Source organism: Zeus faber (assembly GCF_960531495.2).
Source record: "Zeus faber genome assembly, chromosome: 11".
Classification (NCBI taxonomy): domain Eukaryota; kingdom Metazoa; phylum Chordata; class Actinopteri; order Zeiformes; family Zeidae; genus Zeus; species Zeus faber.
Genome location: NC_137205.1, coordinates 2950372 through 2977042, shown reverse-complemented (window position 1 = coordinate 2977042; position 26671 = coordinate 2950372). Strand labels below are relative to the sequence as shown.

Sequence of the window (26671 nt, the reverse complement as noted above, 5' to 3'; positions counted from 1 at the left end):
ATTAACTATACGGATGATGCTCTATCCGCCCTAGGTGAACAGTAGGAAGCCACAAGCGCTGTGGCTTGGCAAAACAGGCAAGCATTAGATTGGCTCTTAGCGGAGAAGGGAGGAGTGTGTGAACTCATAGGTGAAATGTGTTGTACCTTTATCCCAAATAATACTTCACCGAACGGAACATTCACACTTGCCATGAATAAACTGAAAAAGCAAAGACAGGAGGTTAAAGACACTGTAGGACATGGGAATGATTGGATGTCATGGCTAGAACTGCTTATGGGAAAATGGGGAACAATATTGGCTCAAATAGGATTAGTTCTTTTGATTGTATTCACAATGATGGGATTGATTTTTTGTTGTTGTATTCCAATACTAAGGTCCATGATAGAATCTAGGCTAAACAAAGAAATGTTCCTTATGTCCAAAGGCATAGGTGAGGAGAAAGGATTAGAATGGGAATATGTTGGGAATAAAAGCCAGAGTGATTATGGGGATGATGACGACATGGAAGGGGAGAAATTCAAGGTTTGACCTGGCCTTGAGGAGGCTCACATGCGACCGTGCTAGTAACCTCTCCATGTGGGTCACACCCTTGGTAAGCAGGATGAACACTGAACTCATAAAATAACCGGACATGAAGATGCTGATGAAAGCTGAAGCAATGACTACGATAATGCCCAAAACCCCCCACAAACATACAGCACACCAATACATGAAGATCACCTGATCATCCACGACAATGCATGCTGAAAGTTTGTTTAATTTGTGTTATGCATTCGTTGAAGTACTTATATGATGTTTATCTAGGTCATGGGTTGTGGAGAGATAATGATTTCGATGTTTTTCGCGATTTATAGAGGAAACAACACATGCAAGGCTCTACTTAAATAACAGGCTGCCGCTTACATGACATTTATAACTGAACTCATTATGCTATGTGATTTATTAAGTTAACTTGTACTCATGTTAAGATGTTTTGCAATAATATGCAATTTGAGATAAGTATGCTAAAGGTTTTTATGTTAACTTTTAATTTTTGTATTGCATGTTTTTATATACGATTATATATTTCATTATGGGTACCAACTCAGAGGATTGAAACACTTATAGGGTATCGCACATTTGGTAACCTTTTTTAACTTGCTTAAGTAAAAGGTTCAGGTTGAAAACCCTGAAACAGGTTGAAATTCCTGTGATGATAAGAAAGCAAGATGTTTTTTCCAGGTAATCAAATGTGAATACTGTTCGTTTATCTAGCAGTCCGGCAAGTAGTCATTTGTAAATTTAGGTTATTAAAGATAATGGTAATTGACATTGGGACTTAATAAGTCCCAAAGGGGGGATATATGGGAGAAATTTACTAGTACATTTAAAAGAAATATGTTCATTATATTCTACCATTAAATAAGAAAGAACATTCGTTATCTTGCCCATATGCTATATGAATGAAGTAAGTGTGTGTGAAACAGGGGTCAGCAAAGACATGAATAAGTGCTTTGTTGACCGTGGGCCATATGACATGGGAAGGTCTGTTAATGCAAACATCCCCTCTAAAATATGGCCTGGACTAGCGTCGGGAGGTTTGTTATTGTAACTGACGTCAAAGACTGCAGACAACTGGGTTCTTTGCACTACTGACAGTGTAGGAGTAAGGAAGGGATTCTTATTGAGGTTAAAAGAAGGAGTCCGTGAGCGGCTCGAGAGTTCTTTGCCAAACCAACTCAGATTCTGTTGTCACTTCTTGCAAGTGATAATAAAGTCTTATATCTTCAGACCTCGACTCTCTCGAACCTCTCTTCTTCAGTTTAAGTGTTAGATGCGGTTTTCTCCACTACACAACTTGGCGGTCGTGAAACTCACGAAAGGGCCTCTTTAGAGTCAGTGCTTGCCCCTTGCGCCCCCCCTAAAGCTTACCCACTCCCTATGTAATGAACAGCCACGATCAACACTTTTGAAGTTGGAAAACTTAAAATTGCCAGATACAGTGTTCAATTAACCAAGGTTGGAATAGAAGGAATAAAATAGATAAAGCAACTGAGGTTCTTCCCGGTCTAGGCTATCCATTTTGTGAATTTACTCCTTAGACTGGGGAAAAGACAGGCTGTTTTACAGCTCATTGTAAGGTAACATAAACACAACAGTGACGTGCAGTGAGGGTTGGGGTTGAGGATGAGAGAATAGGAGAGAATAGGAGCGAATAGGATGCTGAAAACCATTTAAAAACACCAGTGCCACTGCATATTGCAGTATATCTTACCTTTACTTGTAAATGAAGTCCATTCGCCTTTCCTTCTGGATGAAGATCTCCGTGACTTTGTTGTAAAAGTCCTCTTGTTGTCCTCTGGCTCCTTTGAGTTTTAAAAGTCTCTCTGCCTCAAATGAGATAACTGCCAGTGAAGAAAGCCGTCCTTGGTCAGTCCGATTTCGACTGTATGTTTTGATCCTTTTCAATGCAGAAAACGACCTTTCCACAGACGCCGTTGTTGCAGGTATAGTGAGCACAAGCTGACTTCTTGCTTTGACTGAAAGTCCAGCTTTGAAAAATGTCTTAGTTTAGAAATCAAATCCTCCATTTTCAGGGCGAGAAATGACAGCTTGTCGCTAAGCTCTACAGCGTCGCACAGCACACTTCTTGTGTTTACTTTTCGCACACGGGTTAGAGTTCACCGTGACCTGGCTGGTGGCAGGCTATCAGGCTGCTCACTATCGCCGCCTTCCTTGAGGCAGAGGTACTGCCTGCCTCAAGGCAAGCATTTTCCCTGTGGATTTATGTCATATCAATAAGATGTAAATATTACACACATACGTGAAATACATTAGTGAACACCATGGAAAAGAAGACGTATACTTTTATTACAGAAAAGTGTCCTCAACCATGATTGCGCATCTGGAGGGAGGCTCGGCTGTCCATGCCTCACCTCTCGTCTCCGAAGGAGACTCTGTTTATTTAAGCAGGAAATACAGAATTTTCTGCGATTTTTACTATAAAAATGGTCAAAATACATTAAGAACCACACCAAAATCATAGTCCAGAGGACAAATATTAATACTTGTGTTATTTTATTATTTCGTTTCTTTTTCCTCTCATGATGACAGGGGAGGCACAGCCTCACCTGCCTCCCCTGACTGCACGTCACTGAAACACAATTGTTTTTTTCATGGGTTTATACACTAATTAATACTTGTGAATATAATTCTCCATTTCTGACAAGTCTGTTTTGTAATCAATACACACTGCATCTTTAAAGAATACCTATACTAGTTGTACAACAAAAATAACACACTACTAATGGAATATGATGGTTAATAAATAATTAAAACTCTATACAGACACAATTCAATTAAATGTGTATGATATATGAAACAATATTTTTGCTCTGTTCAAAGATATATTTGTTATATATATTATTATCAATAATAATAATAATAATAATAATAATTATTATTATTATTATTATTATTATTATTATTATTATTGTTTGCAAGAAAGGTAAAGAAAAACTCGGGGAGAACGAGAGAAGTAAAAAAAAATAATTTGGACTTTTATTTCATAATTTAATCTGTTATATGCAAATAAATGGGGTGTGGTTATCCAGAGCCGGCGCTGCAGTTGGTGCTCTCCTATGCAAGTGGTGGTTGCGTGACCAGCTCAGAACAACCACCACTGTTGCTTGCGTAGGCCAACGGTAGTGCCGGTGTTGCCCGGCTCTGAATCTGTGGGAAACCACGCCCTATTCATTTACATATAAGAAATGTAGCCGCATGAGGTAACACTATCAGTCCCCTTATATACATGTGGAATTATGAAATCAAAATCAGGATTTATTTCATGGGCTTATTTAATTAAAATTGACTCAAATGGCGTTCCATAGTCGGGAGCCAGAACCCACCCCCCATAATTCAACTGCGGTGCCTGTCGAGAAACGAATTTGGCTTGGTGTCATAGGAGCAAACCTTGCCAGGCTCTGAACTAGTTTTTCAGGTTGTACAGACCCACATTTGTTACTTTTTCGTCGCGGAACTAAGCAGCCAGACGTGATTGAGCGAAACTATTAAAATCCGGAATCACCGTTTGGGTGAGCGCGGAGGCTTAAAATCTGGTAGGAGTGAAGAGGACCTTCAAAGTTTGAGGGACTTTTAAACTCTGCACCAGACGGGTGAGTTGGGATACATTAAATGCGTTATACTCACAATTAAATCATTAAGATCGTAGTAAAAGTAAAATCCCTTTAATCTGAAAAAAAACATAGTCTCGTCAAAAACGAAGGCTGTTTTTTTCTTGTTTTTTTTGTAGAAGTTGTCGCTATTGATAGTCGGTGGTTTGCTGGCTGAATTTCACGTGATAATGTGAGCAAAAGGAACATAACACACCAGTCTGTTGCTTGTGCAACCACACTATACCGTGGATGCAACACTTACATTAAAAGCACGACGACATACTGTTTTTGGTTTACCTTGTATTTCACTCGGTGGTTTATTGTGATAATTTAGTTTAGTGTGAATAAATTCAGACTTGCGTTTTTAGGACTTTTTACGATGTTATGAAACGATTAAGTAGGAGGACATTCGAAAAAGTCAAAGGATAAAGGCATACCATCTTCAAAAACGCAACACAAAATCTAGCTTTTAAGTGGCAAACTCGAAAATCTCAGTTTGATCTTAGCGACACCTATGGCGAAAAACACAACGGCAAATACCGCTTGTATTTGCCGTTGTGTTTTTTGACTTCACTTCCCATATCAAACAGCGTCGCGTGTGTGACGTCAGTCAGTTAGTAGCGCTGGAGTGCAAAAGGGTCCAGCTAAAGACCCCCTGAGGCCTGTAGTTCTTTAAGCCAACGCCCCCGCTGGTTGGAGGATGTATTTTATTTTTCCAGGCCATAGTTCACAAACTATACAGGTACATTCAAGATTCAAGAGGTTATTTGTCAAATACATATGGTCAAACATATGCAGTGAAATGTAATGATACCCGGTGATTATGCACAATAAGCTCTAAAAATCACTCCTCACTTAACGACCGAGTTCCGTTCCGTTCCTAGGATCTGGTCGATAAGCGAGGAGCCGTGTTATTTCACGGTAAGGCGGCGTGGCAATTGCCAACGCTAGTGTAGTGAATACTGAGAGACTGCGGGAACGAGACTGAGAATGGTGATGCGCAATGAGATGCTTGACGCTTAGAGGCTGCGGTATTGTATGCAGCACACAATACAGACTGGTCAGAGAGCTGGTTGTAAATCCAAACGGTAGTTAAACAGGTAGGTTAAGTGAGGAGTACCTGTAATGATATGAAAACTATATATATTAACAATACGTAATGAGTACATTTTTGAGGAATCATTCCAAACTACGGGGGATAAGTATGAGCTCGGAAGCTACACAAACTTCCCTTACATTGATAATTGTCACCCAGTTAAAATTCCAGTGTAGCTGCAGGCGGTGACTGTATGGGTCCAAAGAGAGAACATTAATTCAACAACACAGTAGGAAGGCTTATGGTTCCTAACAATTAAATTTATGGCCTTTCTAAAGTTTGCACACATGGAAGGTCAAGTGTCTGACTTCTGACATGAACAAATCGCAGTCATCTTGATGTTCAAACCCAAACAACAAATTTCCCCATCAACTCCTGACATTCTTCATCCTGTACTTCAAGATGTTCTACTTACTTTTGTTGTCTCGATCCCAACATGAGATGGAGGCTGGATGTTATCACAGGCAGAGGTGCTGCCCCCTTGCAGGATTGCAAATGCCTGCACATACCATCGTTCGTTGTTATTGTGACATGACAACCAGGGCAATGGAAATGACCGTCCACCTTGCAGCCTTGGTGGCACTTGCAAATTCCTATTTCAACAAAAAGAGAGCATTTTAAAATAGTGTATTACACAATTTGCAAAAAGGATTTGGATTGTTTCTCACAGACCGAGAGTTGTAATTTTGTTTGTCTCCACCAAACTAGTAAGAAAATTGAGGTTATACAATTTAAGTGAAAAATAGGGTGACCAAATGAAATCATGCTCATTGTTTCATTAATGTTAAATCTTGAATGATAATCTTTTAAATGATTGAATGGAGTCACTAACAGTATTTCCATAATAGCTAACGCACAATTGCTAGACGAGAGCCAATGTCCAGTCGACACACTGTATTTCTCTCACACAGTAAAGCATTTAAGACAAAACTTACAACAAGATAAGCCTGCTGTAGGTTTTATAGTTCTCCTTGGTGGACAGTACAACTATTACATTTTCTTCCACACAGCACTCATGACAAAATAATTTTTATTTGATAGTTGACTTGATCAAAATGATAGTTCACTGAAGAATGATATATTGATTAATCATGAGCATCCCATTAGGGGTGAAATTGTAATTGCAACTATAGTAGTAGGGTAATAGGCCAGTAGGCAGATCCCTAACTGCATTTTCAACAACAAAGAGTTTATGAACAGATATTAGTACATTATAAGCGTTATTGTAATATTTGACAACACAGTAGTATTGGACTAACGTTACTTACATGTGGAGTCGTTTGGGGCTTTGCTGCTTCGCTTCGCTTTGGGGCTTTGCTGCTTCGCTTCGGTGTCTCCCACAAGCTGGAAGTCGGAAAGCCCGGTTTTTCGTTCTACCTTGGATCAGGACAGTGGATTGTGTAATGGAGAGTGATATCCTGCCCGCTGTGCGTCCCGGCTGTCCCTGCCTCGGAACAAAAAAATATGGCAGTTTATTTTAGATATATTTATTTTGAGGAGCATGGCACCCAGACGGCAGTTGAGGCAAATACTGTAAAAGCACCGGTCACTATTTGAGGAAATATGGGTATGGTCAAGTGACATTGAGTTTGATTTCACTACTCTATTTTTTTTCATCTTAATGAAAAGTAAAACCATTGCCACTTCCTCTCACTGTTGTGTTCGTGCTTCTTTCACTGCAGAGTTCTTATGGAGTTCTTATTGACTATCCTGCTGACAGTGTTCTGGGACATGCTCTCCGATGGTTGTACTTTCACATTTCCTCCTTTTTTCCCGTTGAGCACCTTGCAAACATTTATGGTCAATTCTCTTATCCTGAATTTAATAAATTCCTATTTACCGATATTATTTTCTATTGATTAATTATTTTCAATATCTCCTATCTCTATCTATCTGAACAATATTCTTCATTGTGTTACAATCTTGTGTTAAATTTCCAATACTTGTTCTGGTTTCCCTTATTGTGGGTTCTAAAATTAAAGACAAGGCGCTTTTGGGATTTTAGTTTGTGAAGCATATTTCAGAATGTTATCACACACCAGCCAAAAGTTGATTCTAGACTTGTACCCACAGTTATCAGTTAAATTGTTATCCATCATAAAACCTTTTCTTGATTTAGATTTTTACCTGTGCTGTCAGCATGTTGGGCATACAACAAAAGAGTATTTGTATGCCATTGCATCTAGGACAGTGTAAGTCTCTCATAAAACCTTTAATATCATTACACTGCAATTTTCCTAATCTAGGAGGCAATCTCTCCCCACTCATCTGGTGTCATGTTCCAGTCACCTCCCTAAGATATAATCAGTAGGGTACAACACTGCTTCACACACAAGTGAGTTGAAAGAGCAAGTGTTCATGCCTTAGCTACGCCTACCCTCTCTGGTTGACCAACCATTGCTCAGTGATGGGAAACGCGTCACTAACTATGCGTCGGTTGTGATTTTTCCTGGGAATTTTGCCAACGACACAAAGTTTTTAATACTCAGAATAGTGCAAATGCGTGGGCTTTCATAAGTGTTAAAACATTCGGCGATAGTGACATACATTTTTAAACCTCTCTTCAAGATTCAAGATTTTTTTTAATCTATTTGTCACATACATATACATACTTTAATACATATATGCAGTGAAATGTAATGCAACGCACCCGGTGATAGCACACAATATGTCCTAGGAAAAATAAATAAAAGTAAAAAATTCCTTTCTAATAGACCGACTAACTGACTCCTAAAATGTAATACAGTAAGTTGAATGACTTGTAGAATAAGATAAAAATATATAGAATAAAATACAATAAAAATAAAATGAAATAAAATGGAATAGATAGAGGGAATATGCCTATGTATATACAGATATGTGCAATTAAAGTGGCATGTGAATGTGAATAGAGTGAGGTAGTGTTTGGGATAATACAGCACAGTATACAACAGTACGGCGCAGCCATACGGCATCACGAACAACCCTGAACAGTGACCCAGTATGCGGTACAGTATGCTACATACAGTACAGTAGGTAGTGGAGCCTAGTGTATGGCTCAGTTAGGACCCCTGGTGAGGTCAGCATTGACAGTTCTAATGGCCTGCGGGAAAAAACTCAGTCTCAGTCTCTCTGTTCTCGCTGTGTGACTGCGGAGGCGCTTGCCTGACTGCAGCAGCTGAAACAGTCCGTTGTTGGGGTGATGAGGATCCTTCATGATCCTGCGGGCTCTGCTACTACACCTCCTGGTGTATAGCTTCTGCAAGGGGGGGAGGGTAGTTCCATTGGTACGTTCAGCTGAACGCACCATAGGCCTTCTCGTCGCAGTCGGTGATCAGGCCCACGACCACGGTGTCGTCAGCAAACTTGATGATGGTGTTGGAGCTGGACCTGGCCACACAGTCATGTGTGTACAGGGAGTACAGTAGGGGGCTGAGGACGCAGCCCTGGGGGGATCCTGTATTCAGGGTGAGGGAGCTTGACATGTACTTCCCAACCTTGACCACCTGGGGGCGGCCTGTGAGGAAGTCCAGGATCCAGGTGCACAGCGGACCATTCAATCCGAGCTCCATCAGCTTGACAGCCAGTCTGGTGGGGACTATGGTGTTGAAAGCTGAACTATAATCGATGAACAGCATTCTCACATAGGCCCCCTTCTGGCCATCCAGGTGCGTGAGCGTGGTGTGCAGTACCTGGGAGACCGCGTCATCCGTGGATCTGTTTTCCCGGTAAACTATAATTAACTATAAACTATAATTGATTAATAAAAGTCTTTGAACCATGATGCCTTGATCTCATGTTCCTAAATGCTCACCTGTGCACATACATTTTGTTCTGCTCTATAGGGGAAAATATGGATGCCCACAAGCAGGTGGTCGCAAGGCTACGGTCCGCTTTCTCTTCAGGTGTCACTGCTGCAGAACAATTCCGGCGAGCTCAGCTCTTGAACCTTGTGTCACTGGTCAAAGACAATGAACATCTTATTTTGAATGCACTTCACAAGGACCTAGCAAAGGTAAAAGAAACATCTTTGTTTGTTCTGCACAAAGCCTTGGTTTTATCATCAATTTTTTAAATTAATGACAATTTACCGCAAAGGGATGCAATAGCCGAAAAAAATGATGGTTGCAAAAATGCTTTCTACATGCATAGACTCCACCTGGCTCCAATCAGGTGGTGGCCATTTTAACATGTGATTTTAAACTTAATAAAACATCCAGGAGTACACATAGCAGAGGGATTATGTTCACAAAGAGCATCATATTTGTGCATAATTTATTATTACTGTATATAACAAATAATCTTAATTTAACCAATAGACATGAATGAATGACACCACTTGGTGATGTCAATAGTGACACCAAAAAATGACATTTTCAAGGTCCGAGGTCAAGGTGAATCTTTATTTTCGATTTAGAAGGTCATCAAAATTGAATATTTAAGGAATTAGTTAATGGATTTGATGATTTCAGGTCAATGTATAGCGCCTTTTCAAAATAAACATTTTCGTAACTTGTAGCCTTATGTGTCTGCAAATGCATTGATTATGCTTTTTAACGAATGGCAGTTTTTCATGTTGGAGATGTATTTATTATATTTCTTCTTCTCTATTTCTTCTTCCCCCTTATATCCTTTTAAAATGCCTAATTAAGTTTTGACCGAACCTCCGCGCTGCTGCCGTTGAGGCCTGGTGCTCTGTCCCAGGTCGCGTTTGCAAAGACTGCAAATTTGTGAAACAATTGCAAAAACTTTTACATCCTTCAGCTTGCCACTTGTTGTCAAAAATAACCAAAAAAATCTGCTTTTGCCTTTCAGCCAAAATTTGAAGCGGTCCTATCAGAGATTGAGATAGTTCTGAATGAACTTTATCATGCCATTGATAACCTCCGAAGTTGGTTGCAGCCAGATTATGTAAATAAAAACATTGTAAGTTTTCTTCTTCTTGAGCCCAAACAGATCTTCTGTATCGCCTTTCAGTCAAGGCAATTGTTCTGTTTTACATACAGTTGTGCTAGAAAGTTTGTGACTCCTTGATAATTTGGTAAAAAGTTAGTGTTTGCAAAAGTATGTGCACCTTTGGTTTCAAAATTGACACCCCGTGACCCTATAACAGCAATGACAAGTAAACAAAAACTTTTTAGTAACTGTTGAGGAGTCCTGCACATCAGCTTTGTGAAAGTTTAGCCCCGCCCTTATGTGTGCATTCAGGGTCTTTGCTTTGCTACATGAACCACATTCTGTTGTGTTTCAGTGCTCAGGGATACCCTCACATTCTCTTCTAGAATTTTCTGGTGCGTTCTTCAATGCAGAATTCCCAGTTCAAATCTTAGTAAAATCCAGGTCTTCAGTCGAAAACAAAAGGTGGGAGAAAGGAGATGATCTATTTCTCAGTGAAAGAAAGTGTGATTCACACATTGCAGATGCAGAGATTTTCTCAGCTTTCTCTGCTGTCAACTACCTGTCCAAAGTCCTCTAGAAATAGTATGTTAGGGTCAGTGTCTTTGTGCAGAGGCTGAGAACATGAGTTCAGACATCCCCTACAACAAATTAGAAAATATGTAAAGGTTACTGGGCTAGGCCCAGACAATCACTAAACACATGCAAATCAGTACCACAGCAGAGAGGATGTAACAAACAAACAATCAAACAAATAACGTGACTTGTAACTTCTTACACGTTATCCTGGTGTTCTTTGTGATCTCCTGGAATACTTTACACTTTTCTTTGAGCTATTTTTGTTTGACGACCACGCCTGGGAAAACTAACAATAGTTCTCCATTTGTACACTATCTCCCTTATAGTTCATTGGTGGAGCGTGCGTGCATGTGTGTCTGTGTGTGTGTGTGCATCCCCGCCCCCCGTCCGGATTGTGAATTGGCTCTTTATCCTCTTAAGTGGTACTACATTTCGTGGTTTGCATACTTTTTCCCCCAGAAAGATGTATAATGACAGATCATTTTTGCTCAGATACATGAAAAGTATGGGTTCTCTTTATCAATTTTTAGGCTAAAATTCTTATCGCATTTTAGTCATTTAATGCCTGAAAAATGGTTCACAAACCTTCTCACACCACTGTAACATAACTGATTGTTTCCAAATGTGGTGAAATTGTTGTTTCCATAAAGGTTCTTGAACTTAAAAAAATGTCTTATCTGTTTTTTCCATTTAAAGGCCACAAAGCTGGATGAGTGTTTTGTACGAAGGGAGCCTTTAGGAGTTGTTTTAATCATTGCTGCTTGGAATTACCCACTCCAACTTGCCCTTTTACCCATGGTTGGAGCAATTGCTGCAGGTAAACATTTATATCCAAATATTGTGTCCAAACAATGCTATGCTAACGTAATTGTAGGAACCTTACTGATTCTAGTGTTTGAGATAACTTAAATGTCTTGTTGAAGAAATTACAAAACTTATGCACAAAATTGCAATCAGGACGAAGCAAGAGCTCTACAGTAAGCCCATTTTGCCTGCATATGAGACTAAAAATATAGATTGCGAAGGTGGTGGGCCGGGGGGATCAACTTGAGAGAGCTGTGATGTTTTCAGTGATGAGAAAAAATATTGCTGATTGATTGGCATGATTGAGTCTCCCTGTTACAAAGAGCAGCATTTGCAACTTAGAAGTAAAGAGTGTTACAAATAATCCAGTTTTGAGCAGTAACTCCCAAAAGTGGCACCTGTACAGGTAAGGGTTTAGGGAGGGAGCCTGAGTCCTTTTTGCCGTTGTGCGCCAACATGGCAAGAGTTTTATTATACAGAGCAACAAGAAGCTCGTAGGCCAGAAGTTGTAGTAGTAGTGGTGGTGGTGGTGGTGGTGGTTTTTTCGGGCACAGGAGGAAAGGTGTTCTGCTCTGGCTCCTGGACAGCTGACGAGCCTGTGCGCTGATCCCCTCTGCAAGACAGAGAAGCATGAAGAAAACATTAAATTTGGACCAATCAGCACCTTGTGGGCGCTGATTGGGATGATTCGAGGCAGCCTGGCAGCCGCAGGGAAGTACACTGTGCGGTTGTCTGTCGCCGGGCTTGACCACGCCCCTTGGTCCGCCATACTCACGATACTATAACGATATGTTGCCCACCTTAACTATGGTGTCACAATACAGCGATACTCGATACATTGCAAGACAATTCATCTACAATACATCACCATAACTGTAACTGAAGAAGAAAAAATACCCCTGAAAAGGCAGGAATTATTTGTTATTCACTGCATTGTGGTGTCAGTTTCACAGAATTGACAACTTGGATAAAACAATGTACAATAAAAAGATGTCCAATTATATCTTAAAATATATATAAACTTCAATCGGTACTCAATTGTTAAATTAAAGTGCAATATGAGGGCACATGATACCCTCTTTCTTAATAAAAACTATGACTACATCCACCCCCAATCACTGAATTTAATTCTAATAAGTAACCAGTATCATGTTCAATTTCTCACGTTTATAACAAACCAAATTTCCTGAAAATCAGTTCAGAATTAAGCGAGCTACAGTTGGTTTTGTAGATAAGTCTGCGTCTCTCAATACACATTGTATTTGTTTTCTAGTGGATCTTGACCGCTCCAGTATGGCGGATGCGCAGACACATAGCAGTGACATTGGCTGTATCCACAGCTCATTCAGGACATGTTGTTAAGTAACAGCGACATAGCGCAACGTATCATAAACCAATCATTGTGCTTCAGAGTAAAACACAGCAGACATCTGTCTTGTCGATCTTCTTTTCACTGCAACTCTGCATCACTGTTGAGGGAATTATTACTTTAAAAAGTAACAGTGGCATTAAAAGTGTATTTCACTATGATGGTTAAATTTTGCAATTAATCCGAGAGTTCACATGGATCATCTGCGTTCCGTTACACTACTAGTTTAGAGCGCCACCATGTTTTAATAAAAAATATTGATATTTGGTATCACAACATATCACAAGAGGACGTTTCACAATATATTCCAGTATTGTTATTTTGTCCCACCCCTAGTCTCTGCACCCCATCTATCCGGAGAGAGAGCATAGACACAGCGGGACCATTCCCAATGGGACAGACTGGGACAGTCTCTTAGATATGTTGATGTTTTTAGTTTCATACAAGTAGGAAACTCGAAAAATAAATTGAAAATAAACACTAAGCATCTCTTCTTCTTGCCAAGTTGCCATTCACTGTAGCGCTATCTCTGTGCTGTCTCTCCCTTGTGATGTCACGTTCAAGTTCACGGCCAATGTCAGGTTTTAGGGGGCCGTGGCATTATAAAAAGGAGTCCCTAATAATTTCTCGACACATTAATTTACCGGGTATGCCACCCTGCGAGTTGCCTGTTAATGCACAGTGAGTGAAGGGGTACTTCAGTGAATAATAATTCCCATGAGATAATAATCTCATGGGAATTATTTCATTCTCTCAAAATTACGTGTGTGTGTGTGTGTGTGTGTGTGTGTGTGTGTGTGTGTGTGTGTGTGTGTGTGTGTGTGTGTGTGTGTGTGTGTGTGTGTGTGTGTGTGTGTGTGTGTGTGTGTGTGTGTGTGTGTCAGGAAACTGTGTGATCCTCAAGCCATCAGAAGTCAGTGCAGCCACCGAGCGTCTTCTAGCAGAACTTATCCCCAAATACATGAGTCAGGTAAAGAATCTATTGTCAAAATTTGTTTACAAATGTAATTTCCCTTTTTGGGTTGGGCCATAATTTTTATGTACATAATCTCCACTCAAGGTGATCACTACATAAATCTCCATCTCGAGATGTTGGTTCCTATCATTTATAATTATTCATAGCAGAACCTTGCTGAATGCTTCACTATTAGAAACACTTCCCACTCTGCTATAGCTTTTCACTTAATTGTAGCCCATTTAGGCCATCCACATGTTTAAGGCCTTAAAATAAATGTCAATTCTTCTTGCCGAAATATCTAATTTGCAGAACCTGATGAACTGCAAAGCTGGCTGCAATTTTCAAATGTTTTCGCTCCTGTATTGCAGTTAATCAGTGAGACGCAACAGAATGGCAAATTTCTCTATAGTTAAGAATTCAATGAGGTTGCACTATGAATATGACCAGTTGTAAATTATGGGAACTAACATTTTAATAAAGTCTGGGTTGAAAAATGGCAAACCTATCCTTTATAGATGGCCATGATACACGGTTGGTTTGAATCTTAATAAATGTACATATTGTAAGTCATGCAAAAACAACTGCTAAAAGACATCTTCTTATGTCATGCGGCCATTCTAAAATACCACACTATATGATAAGAGCAACGGATAATGCAGCTGTAGAACCATTTGTTACAAGTTTGTGTATTGGTCCGTGAAAGCATATTTTGTTACTCTGGGTTGTTAATTTACATTTCAATTAAGCAGTATGCAGGCAGCAGTAGAGAGAACTCTTTTTCATAACAGCATACAAAAAGTCTGAAAAACAAAAGTATAATACGATAACATACAATCAACTATGTCCAGGCAAATCTTTACTTCTTTGTTAATTTAGGGTGTGTGAACTGTTCCTCCTTATTTACTCTACAGGACTGCTATGCAGTGGTTTGTGGTGGAGCAGAGGAGACTGAATCTCTTCTTGAGAATCGATTTGATCACATTTTCTATACAGGTACAGTTTTATGAGGTGATAGAGGTATTTTCTGTTATTCTGTAGCCCCTCCCAGATTTCTCATGAATAATGGATTTATTTATTTTTTGTTGGCTTTCTTATGTCCGAAGAACCTATCCAGACCAAGGCGGCAGTAAAGACAAAACAAATATTTGAAATTCATCAGTGGCCAAGAAAAGATAATTTCACATGTATTTCTTAAGAAATGCCCTTAACAGACTTAGTGATGGGTGCACTAACACCTTAAAACTAGAAGCACGAGCCTTCTTCTTTAGCTCCTCAGGGAGGCTCCCATGGGGCATCCTTAACAGATGCCCAAATCAGGGACCGAATGGCGTGTAAGAGCTGCCCCGGTATCCCATATGCCTGTATTACCTCCCAACGAACCCCTTGGGGCACACAGACGTAGGCTTTTTCTACAAAACATAGACACATAGACAACACCAGTCTATGTGGCTAATTCCCATGAACCCTCACAGATCCATGAGAGAGTAAAGAGTTGGCTCTTGTTTAGCAGGACAGAATCTGCATTGTACCTCCCGTATCAGAGGTTTAAACTGTCGGCCAGATCCTCCTTTCCAGTACCCTGGCAAAAACTTTCCCAGGGAGCCTGAGAAGTTGATCCCCCAATAGTTGGAACAAGCCCCTCAAATGGGGACCACCACCCCTGTTTGCCAATACTCTGGAACTGTTCCCAACATCCATGCAACATTGAAATGGCAGCTCTTGTCCTCTCCCGGCACTTTCCTACTGTATAGTTTCCTGAATACCCCAGTGGCTTTCACCAAGGAGATGTGTTGAAATCCCCCAGAACACTCTGAGGAACTCCAGCTCTATAGAGGAGGCAGGGCCAAAGTGTTCCGTCTAGGACCCGGCTAAAGGTTTTCGTTGTCTACTATTAGTCGTCTGTTCAATCCATTAGTCAACTAATTGTCACATGTTTATGATATTGATTTAATTATTTAAATGTTTTAGGGGCATCAGAAAATGGTTTGAGTTGATCGTTGGGCGCATTTCCTGGGGCTTTGGATCCCAGCCTGTAAATCCCCACTCCCTCTGTAGAGCTGGCCTCGCTGCACCTCCCTAGTCCCCGGCCCTCCAGGGCTCAGGCGCATCGCAGCCATCGGGGCGTTTAATATCCGATTTTTTTTTATTGAAGAATGTGATAAATGGTTTCAAATGGCTCTTTTAATATACGCAATATTTTTTTATACAGACTCATATACTAATTCAGACTTTTAGAGAGGTCGACTTCATGCTTGGCTCAAGCATGAAGCTGTTAATTACTGGCAAAAGCTGCTCATTGAAAGCCGTAATCCTTCTGAATGTGTCTGAGCAACCAGCAAGGAGACTTGAAGATTTATTTTTGTTTAAATTTGTTTCAAATTAAAAGCCCTCTAGCGTTTCATACACCCAAATAGGTTTTAAAGTTCATTTTGACAAGGCGCAGCTCCTGAATAGAATTTTATTTATCTTTCCTGCGACTACCAAGTTTTTCAACCAATGAAAAACTTGGTCGACTATTAGGGGGCAGCCCTAGTTCATTCCACCTCCCGACGATATCCTCAGTCCAGGTGAGCACTTCCCTACCCTTACAGTCCAGGAAGGACTCCTTTTTCAGCTTGACCACCGCCTTCACGTCCTTGGATTGCCGCCATAACAGGCACTGACGGCCTTCTGGCCCCAGCTTTTAGTTGCTGCACCCACTATGTCTACTTTGAACAGGGTCCACTCCATGTGCTCAGTCTCCTCCGGGATATGGCAGAAGCTCCTCCAGAGGTGGGAGTTGAAATCAAAATCCAGATAGGGTCCTGTGTCATTCCCAGCAAACCCTCTATACCTGTTTAGGTGTCCCAGGTCTGTCCAGTAGTCCTCCCTGCCACCTGATCAGGTCTGGCCTCAGGTCTGATGAAACGACCAACCAAGATGCTCTGACTGGTACCAAGTACACTTATGAGCCTCTTTGTGTTGGAACATGCCGTTTGTTATGGGCAGTCAATCACTTGCACAGAACTGCAATAACAAACCACAGCTTTGGTGGGGTTTTAGCTTTGGCAATTAATGTTTTTCAAAATTGCAGTATGTAGGGGGACAATAGTTTTTATGTTGTGTGTGTAGCATGAACCAGGCTTTAGCTTTGGATTAAGGAAAATTGCCTATTTGTTCTGATGCACCAACTAACAACGAGACAAAACTCTGAATTAGGTTGCATGTATCTGTATGTATTCTCACGCTCCCACTCTTTGAAGGTTCACAAAAGGTGGCGCGCAGCATCCTGCAGGCAGCCTCTCTCCATCTGACCCCAGTAACCCTGGAGCTTGGTGGCAAATGTCCATGCCTTATTTCTGATCAAGTGAACATTGTCGCTGCGGCCCGCCGCCTGGTATGGGCAAAGTTTTTTAACGCTGGTCAGAGTTGTGTGGCACCTGACTATATACTTTGCTCCATGGCCACCCGTGATGCCCTATTGCCTGAGGTGTGCCAAGCCCTGGTGGACTTCTACGGCAAAGAGCTGCAAAAGTGTCCCGACTATGGCCGCATTGTGACAGAAAGACATTGGATCCGCCTGATCGAACTTCTCAGCAAGTCCAAGGGGAGGGTGGTTGTAGGAGGAAAAAGCCAACAGGATGAGAAATTTATAGGTGAGTATTAAAATAAGCTTCAAGCCAAATATTTTCGTGTTAGCATTTTGTGAAAAAGTATTACATTAAATTGCTATTTGTATTAATAAGTTATAGTAATTGTAAATTCCTACTTTTCTGGTTTAAAAGAGAATGTATGCGCCTTGCATAGGGAAATCAACTGTATTTAGAATGCTGATATTTGATGCCTCTATTTATGGCTTTAATGTATTATTTTGACATTTAGTGTTTTCATAAGCAACGGATTAATTTACATTTGCTTTTAATCAAAGATCAAATGTGATTCAGACATTTAAAAGACATTGTGTGAAACATAACTGCCACCTTACAGAAACATTATTATTACTACATTTCAATTATTATTATTATTATTACAAATTATTACATTATTTGACACTGATCCATGAGGCCAGTGGAGATTCTTATTGTCAAGGGCCTATATGGCACCTTGAAAAATGGGTTACTGTGTTACTTAATAAGTTGTTCCTTTCTTTTCCTCCGTTTTTGGTGGGCTGTGCTGTGCTTAGTATAGTCTCTTCTGTTTGCAGACCTCGTCTCACTTAGTGATTGTCCTCAACGCGTCTCCAGTAAATTCTGTCTGTCACAATTAAGTCACTAACAGCCTGCAGCCAATAAGATTTGCAACAAATCATTGGAAAACACATTTTTAATGCAGAACGTGGGCCTAGAACAGTGGTTCTCAGCAGGTCTGCTCAGGACATGACTCAAACATAATTAATTATTTCAACCATTCTAATTAATTTCACAAAATGTTAGGGCTCAGAATTCTTTCAGTCTAATCGGATTCGGCTGTTCAATGCGAATATTCGGCTATCTGTTGGGGGTGGCGCGGAGGAGGGTTTGGTTTGGTACAGAGAGATCTTTAAATCTTTAAAGATCGTAGTATCGATAAGCTCTGATGTTGCCGGTATTGTAGAAATTCGGAGAACAGATTTTCTATTTTAGGCTATATAACCCGTTTCTAACTTGCAATAAGATATTAGTCTATGAAGCATTTTTGGCTATTATCAGAAAAGATAATAGCCAAATATTTCTCCTATCTGCGCTCAATCGCTGGGGATAGGAGAAATGTATGATGTCCCTCTGCCTGCATCACACACGCACAAGGAGATGAGGGCGCAGATTGCACCCCGATCGTCCCCTCTCCATGCGTTAAGTGGAGATAATAAAGCATTCTTAATTATGCTAATTATGCTTAATTTGTTTTTCTCAAAAAAATACAAATATAACCGATAAGAGTACTGTTAAAGTATCAGATCGGTAGGAGTAGTAGTAGCTTTTAAAATCTCAACGATACCCAGTCATACTTGTGCCCTGTCCCCACACTGTTTTTAGTTTGATTTGAAGTAACGGGGGCTCTCGATGTTGCTCTCTGCGATCGGGGTGCATGGAGAGGCGTGTCTGGACACTGATGATTCACACATATAAAAATATATTTATGATTCAAGAGGTTTATTTGTCACACATGCATACATGTATGCAGTGAAATGTCATTGCAACGCAGCAGAGAGATTATGCACAATGAGTATTAAACTGTATTAGTACTGAACACAATAGCTAACCTTCTTACTTCCTAACTGAACTGTTTCCTAAAATGTAATGCAGTTAGTAAATAACAATAAAATAAGACTCAAAAAGGTAATACTGATTAGGGGTACAAAATTTAAATTGAAAGGTTGACGTCAACAACACGCAACACCAATGCATATTAAAACGTCTTTGACTTGAAACCATAGACTTATTTGCCATTGATAAAAGATGTGTGCTATCATCAAAATGATGGTAATCAATGTGATTATGGTGTTTTTTTGTTTTTTTCTCAATATTTAGTATCGGGTGCTACTTATCCTGTGAGTGGATTAGCAGACAACTGCTACTTTGAATAATCAGCATATTATTCAACGTTGACAATAGCATGAAAAGATGGGATAGAAAAGTTACCTTTAACAGGTAGATAATTATTGTACTGGAATTGAGTTTATGTAATTGGGGTTTGTACTTCTTATTTCACTCTGACAATATTAAGTTAGATTATTCTTTTTACCTTCCTATCACCCCACTTCTCGTCTCTTTCACTAGCTCCAACAGTGGTTGTGGATTTGCTGGAAAATGATGCTCTCATGGAAGAAGAAATTTTTGGTCCTATTCTGCCCATTATCACTGTGGAATCCCTGGAAGAAGGGATTAACTACATCAATCGCAGAGAGAAACCTCTGGCTCTCTATGTATTCTCAGAAAACTCCTCCGTAAGACCTTTAATGCCGCATTTCTATTTATTTATTTGAAAGCCCAGGCTAATTATTCCTATTGAACTGATAAGTTTTGACGTTACAATTTGTCTTTATTTAGGTTGTAACCACAGTGATGGAGAACACCAGCAGTGGAGGTTTCTGTTCTAATGATGGAATAATCCATATGACCCTCCCCGGCCTGCCTTTTGGAGGCGTTGGTAAGTGTCTTTTTATGGTAGTATGCCATTCCGGATGCAATGTCTATTTTTGTTTTCTCCCTTCACTGTTAACTGTTCTGTTAAATTTGACTAATTAAACAAACTAATTTCATGCAGCAACTTTCTGACTCTTTCCTTCCGTTACATTAGATATTATTTGGTTGTTTCCTTAATTTCAGCAGTAATGATGCAATGGTTAGCTGACTTTGCAGCTCCAGAGAATCAAAAATTTGACCAAGTCATTGACTGGTTTTTAGAGTACTGTTTTTGCTCGTTGTTTAAGCAACGATAATGGTTAAGAACTGTAAATTAAATAAATATCTTTCAGCAAACAGAAAATAACTACTAATTAACCTGACTGTTCAAGCATTTTATTGCATTGTATGACATTGAAGGCGTTACCTCCTCAGATCACAATTATTTGAACACTAAATATAATTCTGTCAAAAGTATAATTTATATACACAGCTCTACACCTCCCTTCTCATTTAAAAGGTGCTAGTGGCTGGGGGAACTACCATGGGCGCTGGGGTTTTGAGACCTTCAGTCATCAACGAGCCTGCATGTTGCGAGGCTGGGCCCTGGAGAAAATCAACACTCTGCGCTACCCACCTTACACCGATAAGAACTTGGGCTGGCTACGCTGGGCAGCCTCTGCAAAGAAGACACCCTGGAACAGCTGCACGCTGTTGTGATGGGGCACAAAGGGTGTTTAAAAAAAATTATATATTTTTTTCCTTCTTCCCTTTTAGGGGTAATGTGTTTTTACGACTCGCAGATGGTTTGTATGAAATAATTCACTTAGTGGTTTATGGTGTTTTTAGACGCATGTTTAACAATTTTATGTCATTGTTCACATTATGACCATATCTACTTTGGGCCTTTTTTTTTTAATAGTTTTTCCACTTCCATTTTTTCCATTTTCACTCATATCGTTCTCGCTTTTGTGGGGCCTCTTTGTAAGAATCACAATTCTATCCCTCATTTAGATTTTTTTTTTGTTATTAAACGTTAAACCACATGAAACAGTACTTTCTCTATACATTAGATTCAGTTGATGTCTCTTTTTTCCTGCCATCTTCAATAGTGGACAATCTTGTTAGAAAAAGATGAGACATGACACAAACCCACTCCTGTGTTTTAAGACTGAATTTAATCACGGGTGTAGAAAGACAGGGCTTAGAAACGCACACTAAAGCAGTTTATGTAATCAAAGTTTTCCGTTGATACCTTTTGCGGATTGCTTTGGGCAATTTAGATTTTAGTCTCCATAAAGACTAAGATTAAAGATGAGAATGTATCAACATTTCCAGCTCTTGCCTTATTTCTTGTGTTGACACACCATGCCATATTGAATGTTATTCCATGGTTTACTTTTTTATTCTTTGCAACTGAAGAAGCCCAATTTATTCTAGGAGATTGATGCAATCTGATATGTTAACACAGTCAGCTGATGGAAAATTTGCAATTGTATATATACAGTTCAATGAGTCGGCTAAGACAGTGGTCAGGACAACTTTGAGGAGGTTGGTCCCCCATAGCCAATTACACATCCTGCTTTCCAAAGTTAAAATGTGGCTAGTAATTGAATGTCACACATTAGCAATGCCTTGACCTCTAGTGATCAAAAGACTATTCTCACCAACTAGCAGTAATAGAGACCAATGCAACCACTAGCAAAAAAACCAAAACTCCTTAAAAGAGTGATAGATAAGATAACAACCTTCTCTAATCTCCAGACGGGAATTCAGGCATTGGCTGCAAAAAACTTCAGTTGAGAAAGACATACCGATTAACATGATATAAAAAATAAAACATGTTCACATTGTCATAAACAAAGAGATTCAGGCCTGGGCCTATGAAAAAAGCCTGGATGTCTGGACTATGTTTCTCTCATTCTGATTTTCAGAACTTCGAAGAAAAAAAAAACACTGGAACGAAACAATCTGCGATAAAGTTTATTGCGTATCTGTAAGACAAATACAGCAGCAAACTCAGAGCCGACTTTGTGGAATCTATGGATTCCATCCTCTTTGTTCGCCTGTTTTGTAGTCATAGAGAAGCTTGCCTGCATTGGATTTAGTATAACATATAATAGGTTATTTTCATGGGGTAAGTAATTTAACCATAACAGGTTACTAGTTAACCACAACATTCCCACCTTGGTGACTTCTCAAGTCACATTCTAACAAAATTAAAAGGATTAATGAAACACTAAGTAGTAACACTGGCTATGCTGGATGACGTGGCTTATAGATGGTAGAATCGAGAATACAGGATATACAGGTACATCTCATAAAATTTGAATATCATGAAAAAGTTCAATATTTTTTGTCACTCATTTCAGAAAGTCAAACCCATATATTATATAGATTCATAGATTCAAATATTTCAAGCCTTTATTTCTTGAAATTGATTGTGGCTCTAGGTAATGAAAACCCCAAATTCAGTGTCTCAGAAAATTAGAATATTACATAAGCTCAATAAAAAAAAGGATATTTAACAGAAATGTCAGGCTTCTGAAAAGTATGTTCATTTCTACGCACTCATACATACTTGGTTGGGCCTCCTTTTGCGGGAATTACTGCATCCATGCGGCGTGGCATGGAGGCGATCAGCCTGTGGCACTGCTCAGGTGAAATGGAAGCCCAGGTTGCTTTGATAGCAGCCTTCAGGTCATCTGCATTGTTGAGTCTGGTGTCTCATCTTCCTCTTGACAATACCCCATAGATTCTCTATGGGGTTCAGATCAGGCGAGTTTGCTGGCCAATCAAGCACAATAACACCATGGTCATTGAACCAGCATTTGGTACCTCTGGCAGTGTGGGCAGGTGCCAAGTCCTGCTGGAAAATGAAATCAGCATCTCCATAAAGCTTGAAGTGCCCTAAAATTTCCTGGTAGATGGCTGTGTTGACTGTGGACTTCAGAAAACACAGTGGACCAAAACCAGCAGATGACATGGCAGCCCAAATCATCACTGACTGTGGAAACTTCACACTGGACTTCAAGCAATGTGGATTCTGTGCCTCTCCAAATGGCATGCAAAATTTACTTTCATCTGAAAAGAGTACTTTGGACCACTGAGCACCAGTCCAGTTATTTTTCTCCACAGCCCAGGTAAGATGCTTCTGACGATGTCTCTGGTTCAGGAGTGGCTTGACACGAGGAATGGGACATTTGTAGCCCATGCCTAGAATTCGTCTGTGCGTAGCGGCTCTTGTTGCGCTGACTCCAGCCTCAGTCCACTCCTTGTGAAGCTCCCCCAAATTCTTGAATGGATTTTGCTTGACAATGCTCTCAAGTCTGTGGTTATCCCTTTTGCCTACCACACTTTTTCCTTCCACTCAACTCTCTATGAATATGCTTGGCTACAGAACTCTGTGAACAACCAGTTTCTTTAGCAATGACCTTTTGTGGCTTACCCTCCTTGTGGAGAATGTCAATGACTGTCTTCTGCACATCTGTCAAGTCAGCAGTTTTCCCCATCATCAGCCTATTGACCCAGACTGAGAGACCATTTAAAGGCTCAGGAAAACCTTTGCAGGTGTTTTGACTTAATTAGCTGATTAGGGTGTGACACCATGACTTTCCAATATTGTACTTTTTCACAATATTCTAATTTTCTGAGACACTGAATTTTGGGTTGTCATTATCTATAGCCACAATCATCAAAATTTCAAGAAATAAAGGCTTGAAATATTTCACTCTTTGTAATGAATCTATATAATATATGGGTTTCTCTTTCTGAAATGAGTGACAAAAAATATTGAACTTTTTCATGATATTCTAATTTTATGAGATGTACCTATATAGTAGGCAAACAAGCGGCGCAAATGTACGTGTAAGTAAGTGCATAGACAAACAACTGTAGTGAATATACAAAACAACTATATAACTAGTGAGTATATAAAAATGCATTACATAACTGTGGTGAGTATAAGAAAAATGCATAACTGTGGTGATCAGAGAATTATGTGAGAAATACTGGTGTGGGGTTTGCTATACAATCGGTCACATTTCGGGTCATGGAGTGGTCCTTCAAGTGGGACGGGTAGGGTTGCTTTGATCTGGGCACATAGACTTAAGCACTTGGGTGAGAGACACATTATGAAAACATTGTTTGGTCTAGGTCCATGATTGTAAAAGTGGGGTGCGTGGATTAATTCTGTGATTCCTAACTGTTTGCAGTTACGTTTCATAGCCGACCACAGTCTTGGCACCTAAAGTAAATGCAAAACAGTGATATTATCACAATGTCTAATATGTAGGGGATGATGTCCTTAGAATATCGATTAGGCTACAAAATATCCGACAGTTTGTAATCTCCTACAAAAGTCTACACAATCCATTAAGTAAAATCTAAAAGTGATAAATTCCAACCGGGCACTCTGATCACAACTGGTTTACGTGATGTGGTTTGTGTGTGGCTTTTGTCGACAGATGACAGACCTCAACCGCATTGGTCCCCCGGTCAGCACTTCATGCAGGGAGTCTGGTCCCGCCATGTGTTCGTCCTTGCATTCCCGTCATCACTAATGGCAGGAATGAAACTCAGTCAAGCTTACCTTCACCGGGATTCCATGTCAATTATATCAAAAACAATATTTTAACCATGATAGGGACTCATGATAGGGACTCAGCTAGATAGAGCCCATCATGAAGTGTTCAAAAGTAGCACTTGAAACAGAATACAGAAAGCTGGCAGTGGAAACACCTCTTCCTGTATTGTTCTTGGCACAATCATTATGTTTATGGTGTTTATGGTCCTCACCATATGTCAAAACAAGCAAAGCAATGAAAAACTAGCAGGAGAGATATGGCTCTGCAACTACAAACCTTTGCCACAACAACATTTCAGTGTGTAATGCCTGTGAGTAGAGGAGAAACAAGATTAGTGAGGAATCCCGGGTCCTCATCTAGGGAGGAAACAACCATTATTACACAAGCAAAATCAGGTACAGTGGCTTTGTTGGCTGGGTTGGCTCCAACATTTTCTATAAAGATGGGGATAAGTACATAAATACGTAAATAACACAAATGGGAACATCAGAATGGAAGGGTTTTGACATCAAAACATTGAACAGATGTTCTGTATATGTTATTAGTCAGTTACACTGCACCGTATCACATTGGCCCGTCAACATTCATGAAATCAAAACAAAACAAAAGACAGTATACAACAGATGGAAACACAAAATAGACAAACACAAACGGTTGTACAAAATAGAGAAACACTGTAGTTTCTTGATGGGTGTGATGTGTTGAAGAATGAAGGAGTGACCGCTGACGCTGACTTGATTGATATAATAGTTTTATTACACAAATCAGCATCAAACCAGACTTGCCATGGACGGCCTGGGAGAGACCCGAGCCAGATGGAATCTCTGCCAAGTGATGCTCTGCACTCGCTTTTAAAGCTGTCCATAGATAACATACCATCTCTGGTCCCGACCTATAGGTGCCCGCTCAGCCTCTGTCTTGTCATAAATCTAAACATTTCCTCCTCTGGTCGAGCTGGAGGAATAAACAAATTCCTCTGAACAGACCCGTTGTTATTCTCGTTCTCAAGCAATAAATCTAATAGTAACATAGTTAATATTATGACCGCACTATATCTCAGCTTTGGGAGCTCAGTGACCTATTCACCTCAAACGTTCCAGACACCTCATATTCCCCCCTTCGAGACTATACAATGTCTCGACAGAGAGAAGAGTAATTGAACATACGATGTTAATTGGCTTAGTAGAAATCACTTAATGACAAACACAATTGGTTATGATATACCCTTCTGACCATGCTTAGTCGTAGCAATACAGCAAATGTGTGGAGTGTGAGAGCGAAAAACCCATCCGGCAGCTTCCTTTCTTAGAACATCCATCAATCAATCAAAACAGGAAAATTCTCTCACAGTCCCTCTGCCCCAGGCAACCACCTAAGGTACTCCAAACCAATTAACAGAAAAAGACGAAGGGTTTAGAAAACTGTATAGGATGTTACATATAAATTAATACATTTAGAGCCTCAGAAATAAATCAAAAAATTTGTCCAAAGTCAGGCTGGTCGACCCATCGGACCTTCCAGTGGACCTTTCCCAGCCTAGCACCAATGTCCCTCAAAAACCTCAAAAAAGAAAATGCCTGAGGTCCCAATGTATTCACTTCATCCTACTACAGACAACCCAAAGAAAACAATAGCAAATCAAAGTAATATGTCTTGCTAAAAAAATCTAGTGTAAAGTTCAGGATATTCATCAATAATACAGGTTACATTGTAGTAAACAAACTCCAATATTATAAATACATTCAGAACACATATGTATGTATTGAACTGTTGCTTTTTTTAACACCATCAACCTCTTAATGATATTTCACTCGACACTCCTGATCATGATGTCCTCATTCAGGGTCCGCCGTCCATTTTCATCCTCCATTTTCGAGTGTCCATGTTTGAGTGTTCAAGTCCATTAGGCTGTTAGGATCTCTGGACACAGCCACCCTCTGACTGGTCCTGAAAGAAAGAATCACCAGCCAGTATCTTGCACAAACATCAAATACAGTATAATGATGATAATCAATTTTGCATTATACTTTAACATTATTCCAATATATGATTAACATTTTCCTTTTCCCCCTTTGTCCATGCATTTTCCTTGTTAACAATAGTGTTGAGTATATGATGGAATCAGATATTTAGAATTGGTATTTCTCTACTAGTGTTAGCTCCTCCT

The 26671-nt window shown here is 39.9% G+C and overlaps 1 protein-coding gene across 2 annotated transcripts; it reads left to right on the top strand.

The window, feature by feature from the left end:
* Nucleotides 1–3934: 3934 nt before the first annotated feature.
* On the top strand, nucleotides 3935–20974 carry aldh3b1 (aldehyde dehydrogenase 3 family, member B1). Of its 2 annotated transcripts, XM_080009825.1 has the most exons (11): nucleotides 3935–4157; nucleotides 8901–8960; nucleotides 9078–9247; nucleotides 10048–10158; nucleotides 11404–11524; nucleotides 13765–13850; nucleotides 14750–14831; nucleotides 17081–17473; nucleotides 19574–19740; nucleotides 19844–19943; nucleotides 20439–20974. In XM_080009825.1, the coding sequence occupies exons 3-11, from the start codon at nucleotides 9086–9088 to the stop codon at nucleotides 20636–20638; spliced, it is 1422 nt and encodes a 473-aa protein (XP_079865951.1). In that variant the 5' UTR covers nucleotides 3935–4157; nucleotides 8901–8960; nucleotides 9078–9085; the 3' UTR covers nucleotides 20639–20974. The 2 variants fall into 2 exon arrangements, with proteins under 2 accessions (XP_079865951.1, XP_079865952.1); XM_080009826.1 differs by lacking the exons at nucleotides 13765–13850; nucleotides 14750–14831.
* The last annotated feature ends 5697 nt before the right edge of the window (nucleotides 20975–26671 follow it).